This window comes from Coregonus lavaretus, assembly GCF_964263955.1.
Source record: "Coregonus lavaretus genome assembly, contig: HAP1_SCAFFOLD_6695, whole genome shotgun sequence".
Classification (NCBI taxonomy): Eukaryota; Metazoa; Chordata; class Actinopteri; order Salmoniformes; family Salmonidae; genus Coregonus; species Coregonus lavaretus.
In genome coordinates this window covers 1248-9824 of record NW_028158976.1, presented here as the reverse complement: position 1 = coordinate 9824, position 8577 = coordinate 1248, and the positions used below count along the sequence as shown (strand labels likewise).

At 42.0% G+C, this 8577-nt stretch overlaps 1 protein-coding gene across 1 annotated transcript; it reads right to left on the bottom strand.

The window, feature by feature from the left end:
* Nucleotides 1-5056: 5056 nt before the first annotated feature.
* LOC311123411 (transcription cofactor vestigial-like protein 4) lies at nucleotides 5057-8318 on the bottom strand (the record flags this gene model as incomplete). Its single annotated transcript, XM_084197677.1, has 3 exons — nucleotides 5057-7759; nucleotides 7888-7999; nucleotides 8093-8318. Coding segments are annotated over 3 exons (544 nt in total), but the record flags the coding sequence as incomplete, so codon positions are not given.
* Nucleotides 8319-8577: the final 259 nt, after the last annotated feature.

Sequence of the window (8577 nt, the reverse complement as noted above, 5' to 3'; positions counted from 1 at the left end):
TGGAAGGAGTTTCATGGTGTCGTCTGTATCGTGGTTCTATACTGCCATCTGGTGGGTGAAGATAGAATGTGTGTTTGCTCAAGTCAACAGTGCTATGAAAAAGTATTTGCCCCCTTTCTAATTTTCTCTACTTTTGCATATTTGTGATACTGAATGTTATCAGATCTTCAACCAAAACCTAATATTAGATAAAGGGAACATAAGTGAACAAATATCACAACAATTACATATTTATTTCATAAACAAAGTTATGCAACACCCAATTCCCCTGTGTGAAAAAGTAATTACCCCCTTACACTCAATAACTGGTTGTGCCACCTTTAGCTGCAATGACTCCAACCAAATGCTTCCTGTAGTTGTTGATTAGTCTCTCACGTCGCTGTGGAGGAATTTTGGCCAACTCTTCCATGCAGAACTGCTTTAACTCAGTGACATGTGGGTTTTCAAGCATGAACTGCTCGTTTCAAGTCCTACAACATCTCAATTGGGATTAGGTCTGGACTTTGACTAGGCCATTCCAAAACTTCCAATTTGTTGCTTTTTAGCAATTTCATGTAGACTTGATTGTGTGTTTTGGATCCTTGTCTTGCTGCATGACCCAGCTGCGCTTCAGCTTCAGCTCACAGACGGATGGTCTGACATTCTCCTGTATAATTCTCTGATACAGAGAGTCGTCCAGGTCCTGAGGCAGCAAAGCATCCCCAAACCATCACACCACCACCACCATGCTTGACCTTTGGTATGATGTTCTTACTGTGGAATGCAGAGTTTGGTTTTCGCCAGGCATTACTGGAACCATGTCATCCAAAAAGTTATAATTTTGAATCATCTGTCCATAGAACGTTCTTCCAAGAGTCTTGATGATCATCCAGGTGCTTTTTGGCAAACTTGAGTCAACTTTTTGGACGAGATGGTTCCCATTATGCCTGCCGAAAACCAAACACTGCATTCCACAGTAAGAACATCATACCAAAGGTCAAGCATGGTGGTGGTGGTGTGATGGTCACAAGAACGGTGAGCAAAAATCCCAGAACAACACGGGGGGACCTAGTGAATGACCTGCAGAGAGCTGGGACCAAAGTAACAAAGCCTACCATCAGTAACACACTACGCCGCCAGGGACTCAAATCCTGCAGTGCAAGACGTGTCCCCTACTTAAGCCAGTACATGTCCAGGCCTGTCTGAAGTTTGCTAGAGTGCATTTGAATGATCCAGAAGAGGATTGGGAGAATGTCATATGGTCAGATGAAACCAAAATAGAACTTTTTGGTAAAAACTCAACTCGTCGTGTTTGGAGGACAAAGAATGCTGAGTTGCATCTAAAGAACACCATACCTACTGTGAAGCATGGGGGTGGAAACATCATGCTTTGGGGCTGTTTTTCTGCAAAGGGACCAGGACGACTGATCCGTGTAAAGGAAAGAATGAATGGGGCCATGTATCGTGAGATTTTGAGTGAAAACCTCCTTCCATCAGCAAGGGCATTGAAGATGAAACGTGGCTGGGTCTTTCAGCATGACAATGATCCCAAACACACCGCCCGGGCAACGAAGGAGTGGCTTCGTAAGAAGCATTTCAAGGTCCTGGAGTGGCCTAGCCAGTCTCCAGATCTCAACCCCATAGAAAATCTTTGGAGGGAGTTGAAAGTCTGTGTTGCCCAGCGACAGCCCCAAAACATCACTGCTCTAGAGGAGATCTGCATGGAGGAATGGGCCAAAATACCAGCAACAGTGTGTGAAAACCTTGTGAAGACATACAGAAAACGTTTGACCTGTGTCATTGCCAACAAAGGGTATATAACAAAGTATTGAGAAACTTTTGTTATTGACCAAATACTTATTTTCCACCATAATTTGCAAATAAATTCATTAAAAATCCTACAATGTGATTTTCTGGAGAAAAAAAAATCTCATTTTATCTGTCATAGTTGACGTGTACCTATGATGAAAATTACAGGCCTCTCTCATCTTTTCAAGTGGGAGAACTTGCACAATTGGTGGCTGACTAAATACTTTTTTCCCCCACTGTATGTTCTTTTTATCTAATATTATGTTTTGGTTGAAGATCTGATAACATTCATTATCACAAATATGCAAAAGTAGAGAAAATTAGAAAGGGGGCAAATACTTTTTCATAGCACTGTATTATTGAGTCAGGAATAAAGAAAGATATCATAATTTAGAAGAAGTCATGGAAATCCTAAAAAACTGTTTTACTACGATTGCCACCCGAGTCAGCGACCTCACATAGATAAATTAAGAGCCAGTTTTTCGCTTTTACTGGGAAAAATCCACCAAAGTAGTTTCTCCAAACAATTGCAAAAGACAGAACCATTAAAAGGGAGGGTGTAACCCCACCAACAGTAAGAGGATAATACAAACCAGATGTTGTGGTTGTGTGACACGCTGTTTTGGCCTGTCAGCCAAAGCCTACAGTCATACATAATACTCCTGGGATGTAAAATGTAGTCTATTTCATGACTTATGTCTCTGTGATCCCTACTAGCATTTGAAAAGAGGTTAGTTACACACCACAAATACTGTAATTACACAAATATAATATAGTTCTTAACATTATGATATAAAGGCTCAAATGAATATTCAATAACACTTCGGTTCACCAGGAAGAATAAATTAACTTCAATTCAAATCAGTTTCCCAAGAGGACACAATTCTTTATTCTTGCAGTTTGGTTCATAAAATCTCCTGAATAAACCCAGCCATCTTCGAGGACAGTGTTTGTTGAGCTCCCTCATACTCCAGCTTCCTCTGTGGCCTTTCAGTTTCCACTGACTGACCACAGCTCCCCCAACGCAGTCCTCCTCTGACCTTTCTAAATAAGCAGCAGCACTATGAAGTTTGCCAACACCCTGATGGTCAAATAACAGGGTTGTGGTTGGACCAGCATCAGCCTCCAGACTTCACCATGGGCTGATTCTACTCGTTAACACTGTTGTGGCCCAGACAGGCCTGAAACGCCCTAGAAACTTCTGCCTTCAACTGCCCCATCCCACTGGCCCAATTATTCATGATAATTACACACCTTTTTTCCCTTCTTGATGTTCAGACATGGGACTTGCTTTGGAGATTTATGTTCCTCAACTTCCTAAAGTTACTTCACTGAAGAGAAGGCTTTGAATGGTGGGGTCTCTTGTTTAGAGGGAGATAGTGTTTGAGAAAGACAGAATGATCATCCCTCCCTGCCAGCACTGAGAAACAACAATCACAACAATCACACAGCACAGCTGTAACTAGTTACTGTATGTTACCACCACATCCATGAGGCCAAATACAACTTTATTTATGAAAAGTAAATCAGCGACCCACAACTGCCTCTGTGGCTGGTTTCATGGCAATGGAATGGGTCCTGTGCAAGATACAGTGGGGAGAACAAGTATTTGATACACTGCCGATTTTGCAGGTTTTCCTACTTACAAAGCATGTAGAGGTCTGTAATTTTTATCATAGGTACACTTCAACTGTGAGAGACGGAATCTAAAAAAAAAATCCAGAAAATCACATTGTATGATTTTTAAGTAATTCATTTGCATTTTATTGCTTGACATAAGTATTTGATACATCAGAAAAGCAGAATTTAATATTTGGTACAGAAACCTTTGTTTGCAATTACAGAGATCATACGTTTCCTGTAGGTCTTGACCAGGTTTGCACACACTGCAGCAGGGATTTTGGCCCACTCCTCCATACAGACCTTCTCCAGCTCCTTCAGGTTTCGGGGCTGTCGCTGGGCAATACGGACTTTCAGCTCCCTCCAAAGATTTTCTATTGGGTTCAGGTCTGGAGACTGGCGAGGCCACTCCAGGACCTCGAGATGCTTCTTACGGAGCCACTCCTTAGTTGCCCTGGCTGTGTGTTTCGGGTCGTTGTCATGCTGGAAGACCCAGCCACGACCCATCTTCAATGCTCTTACTGAGGGAAGGAGGTTGTTGGCCAAGATCTCGCGATACATGGCCCCATCCATCCTCCCCTCAATACGGTGCAGTCGTCCTGTCCCCTTTGCAGAAAAGCATCCCCAAAGAATGATGTTTCCACCTCCATGCTTCACGGTTGGGATGGTGTTCTTGGGGTTGTACTCATCCTTCTTCTTCCTCCAAACATGGCGAGTGGAGTTTAGACCAAAAAGCTCTATTTTTGTCTCATCAGACCACATGACCTTCTTCCATTCCTCCTCTGGATCATCCAGATGGTCATTGGCAAACTTCAGACGGGCCTGGACATGCGCTGGCTTGAGCAGGGGGACCTTGCGTGCGCTGCAGGATTTTAATCCATGACGGCGTAGTGTGTTACTAATGGTTTTCTTTGAGACTGTGGTCCCAGCTCTCTTCAGGTCATTGACCAGGTCCTGCCGTGTAGTTCTGGGCTGATCCCTCACCTTCCTCATGATCATTGATGCCCCACAAGGTGAGATCTTGCATGGAGCCCAAGACCGAGGATGATTGACCGTCATCTTGAACTTCTTCCATTTTCTAATAATTGTGCCAACAGTTGTTGCCTTCTCACCAAGCTGCTTGCATATTGTCCTGTAGCCCATCCCAGCCTTGTGCAGGTCTACAATTTTATCCCTGATGTCCTTACACAGCTCTCTGGTCTTGGCCATTGTGGAGAGGTTGGAGTCTGTTTGATTGAGTGTGTGGACAGGTGTCTTTTATACAGGTAACGAGTTCAAACAGGTGCAGTTAATACAGGTAATGAGTGGAGAACAGGAGGGCTTCTTAAAGAAAAACTAACTGGTCTGTGAGAGCCGGAATTCTTACTGGTTGGTAGGTGATCAAATACTTATGTCATGCAATAAAATGCAAATGAATTACTTAAAAATCATACAATGTGATTTTCTGGACTTTTGTTTTAGATTGCGCCTCTCACAGTTGAAGTGTACCTATGATAAAAATTACAGACCTCTACATGCTTTGTAAGTAGGAAAACCTGCAAAATCGGCAGTGTATCAAATACTTGTTCTCCCCACTGTATATAAATGGCCCCAAGTCTGTTGGACAAATATTGGTGAACCAAAACAAAAAAACATTCAAATACTGGACTGTGATAGAGCATTTTAAAGTTTATTTAGGAGAAATCAAGTACAAAAAACAGTGTCATATTCTTCTGGAGAAATAAGACAAAAAATGAACAAAATACAGATGAACAAACCGTCTAAGGCAATGTAGTTTCCCATGTGAAGAGACAAATGGAGGAGTTAGTTCCTGCAACTTGTTGTTTAGAGGCAAAAGCAGTCAAATACCAATTAAATAACATTGGAACATTAAACCCCAACGTATCACTGAGATTCAACTCGTGACAAACCCTTACAGTTCCACTGCGGTACAGAAACAGGCAGAGACTCAAAAACCTGCAGCAGTAATGTCACCCTGACATCATGCCAAGAGAGCCTTATTCATAGAACGACTGGTGTTCCTGCACTTATCAAACCTCAGACAACCCTGGAAAAAGATCAACTTTTTAGATAGATACAAATGCATGGTTAGAGGATCATGAATATCCAACGGCTACATATCATGTACATTGTTCTGTCAAAAAAAAAATTCTCTAGGATCATTACGCGCGGCGCAATGATAGTCTTTAGATATCAAAGTAAAGTAAAAAATAAAACGAGAATATGAGTTTATATAGTAATTTTCAAAACAGAATATTGGATGCAAGTACATAATTTTTTCACAAAGAGCTGACTAAAACAATCTCAACGTACTATACCATTTTCTATCAGCGTTAACTCATAGGTTTACTAAAGGAAATGGAAAACATTTCAGAAAGGTCATTCATCCTCATAAACTGCACCTCTATAAAGTACTTTAGATGTTCTGCTAATCCCCTTGATTCTGTTAATGTTTTTTAAAGTCCCATACAGTTTACACTATAGAAACACCAACGTTAGGAGACCCTATCCCTCTTTCCTCAAAGCTTACTCTTACTCTTATTTTAAACAAACAAATATTAAGTTGGGTAGTAATGGTGGAATGTTCATGCCATCGTCTCAAGACAAGCTTGAGCAAGGCTTTCGTTCAAGGCCAGCCATGATACATGTGGGTGAAGTCATCAGCAATTAAATGTTTAGGGGAAATAAACCTTACACTTTCCAAAGTGAAGAATGTCAAGTAGACATCCTCATCGCGAGTCATTTTAACAAAATAAAAGTTAGTCAAAATTTTATAGTATTCCAAGTTAAACTGAAACTAAACATCAGATTGGAATAAATAAAACCACAAATAATGGCATTATGGTGAAGATAGTCAACTCTAAGACAGGACTGCTCTACAGATGTTAAATGTTGACTATTCAGTCATGCGTCTAAGCCATAGCATCCCGTACCAACCACATGATAACAACATAGCCTATTATACTGCATTCAGACAGCCTTGCCAGAGGCTGCGATTTGTAGATGGATGCTAGTGTATACATATTTTAATGAAAACCATATACAAAAAATATATTGAGTACGACTGTACCAGCAGTAAGTATTTCTAAAACTGTTACTGACAAAAATAAATTCTGAGGGTAAATAGTATAGAATAACAAGGCTTAGTTATTATAATAGACACCAGCTATTTGAAACATGCATCTCGGTAAGCAGAATACTATCCTTATTACTAACTGTATCTACGAAATAAACCACAGTGAGTACTAAAATAACAAAAATATTAAAACAAAAACATAAAAGTCCACAAAAGAGAACATGAGTCCAGTTCTGAATAGTTGAAAAGAGAAAAAAATAGAGAAACATTGGGACCAGAGAGAGACCAGAGCCTTGATAGCATTACCACTGTTAGTATTGTTAAAACAAACAAAAACGTACTGCATGCTCCAAATGAAACAGGTATGCTGTTACCACAACCTCAATCTAACACATAATAGTGCAAATCAGAACCGGCCTTCCTTTCAAAGCAAAAACACACAAACACATGGTCACATGTGGAGAGTTAACGGAGATGGCAGGAGGATGAATACAGAAGAGAAGCAAAGCAGACTATGGCTTTCTGTTTGAAGCAGCAGGCAAGTTCTTTGGTTAATAAGAAAGGCATGAGGGAGTTAAGACAGAACAGTATGCCTTCTCAAAGGCCAAATTAATTGATCGTTTTGGGAATCTCTGTCAGGGTAAGTGTTAAAAATATACAAAATGATACACCTCAAATAAGACAAGTTGACATCAAGGCTGCCCAATACTGGTCATAGAGAGCTCCTCAAATGGATATTTCTGCTTTCAAAATTAAGAATTTGAACACTTGGACTCAAACCAAAACTGCCCTAACTGAACAAATGTATAAAATCCTCCCAGATCGGAGTGTCATTCATTTAATAAGAGCAGGGAGAACCCCCCAAGGTCTGTAAAAGGCCAGCCTTGGTGTATAATACAGTATTAAAACTGGTGATTCATCATCTTGTCTAGAGTTGTTCTGAGCTCAGGGAAGTCAAGCTTGACAATGAATGGTATAGGGAGGTCAATCGGTGCGCTTGTCTGATGCGATAGACAAAGGAAGTGGTTGTGGTTCACCATTCAACATTAAGGGAGGTCCAGCCAGTGTTTCAGGAGTTGGCCTCTGGACTGTGGGGGCGTCCCCCCGGCCCCTTGGCCTTGATCTGGAGCCAGGTCTTCCCCAGGGCCTTGGCAAAGTGGTCATCCACCGAGCCTGTGATGGACACAGAATTGGAGACGAGCTCGGGCTCCTTGTAGTTCTTCCCCAGGCTGCGGCGGAAGTGCTCCTCGATCACAGGGTCGACTGCAGTGTTATCTGGGATTACAGAGGAGAGGAGAGTAAATCAACATTTCAAGAGTGGCATGGTCACAATGGTACAAATTATATCCAATTTATGCACAGATTTACCACATTAGTAAGGTAATGTGGTGCTAAACATTTACCATTGGCCTTCCTCTGATCCATGGGTGGGCTGGGGCTGTGAGACTTGTGGCAGTGAGACAGGTTGCAATTGCGATTGCTTGCAGGAGCACAGGTGATCACAGAGGGACGATTCTATAAGATATAAACAAACAAGTTAACGACATACTATACGAGACTGTACGTAAGACACAACTGACCAATGCATTTAGTAATTGTCAGAATTACCTGTGGTCTGTCCACAGGGCCGGGCATTGCAGGCCTCTCTGTGCCACCCAGTCCAGAGTCCACACTGTTTTTAGTCAGAGCCAGGGGCTGGTCCATCGCATAGGAGGGGATGGAGGCGTACAAGTGGTTGCCATGGAGGCCGTTGGAGGAGGAAGTGATCCGCTCCACGGGGCTGTGGCCGAGGATCCATGGGTCGTTGCGGTTATCTCCACCGGAAGGCTGTCCCCTTGTTAAAGAGAGGACAAGTGGCAGATTAACCAACAGCCTGACACAGACCACCAACTGCTACGGTTATTCATAGGCCACTTAAAATCAACCCTGCTTTGAAGTCAGGAGATTGGGCCTTACAGACTGTCGCTTAATGAGGGTGCAGGGATTCAGTGCATGGATTGTTTAAAGAGCAGCAGACACAGTGTTTACTTATGACACACTTTGGCACATACAGTGAGGGAAAAAGGTATTTGATCCCCTGCTGATTTTGTACG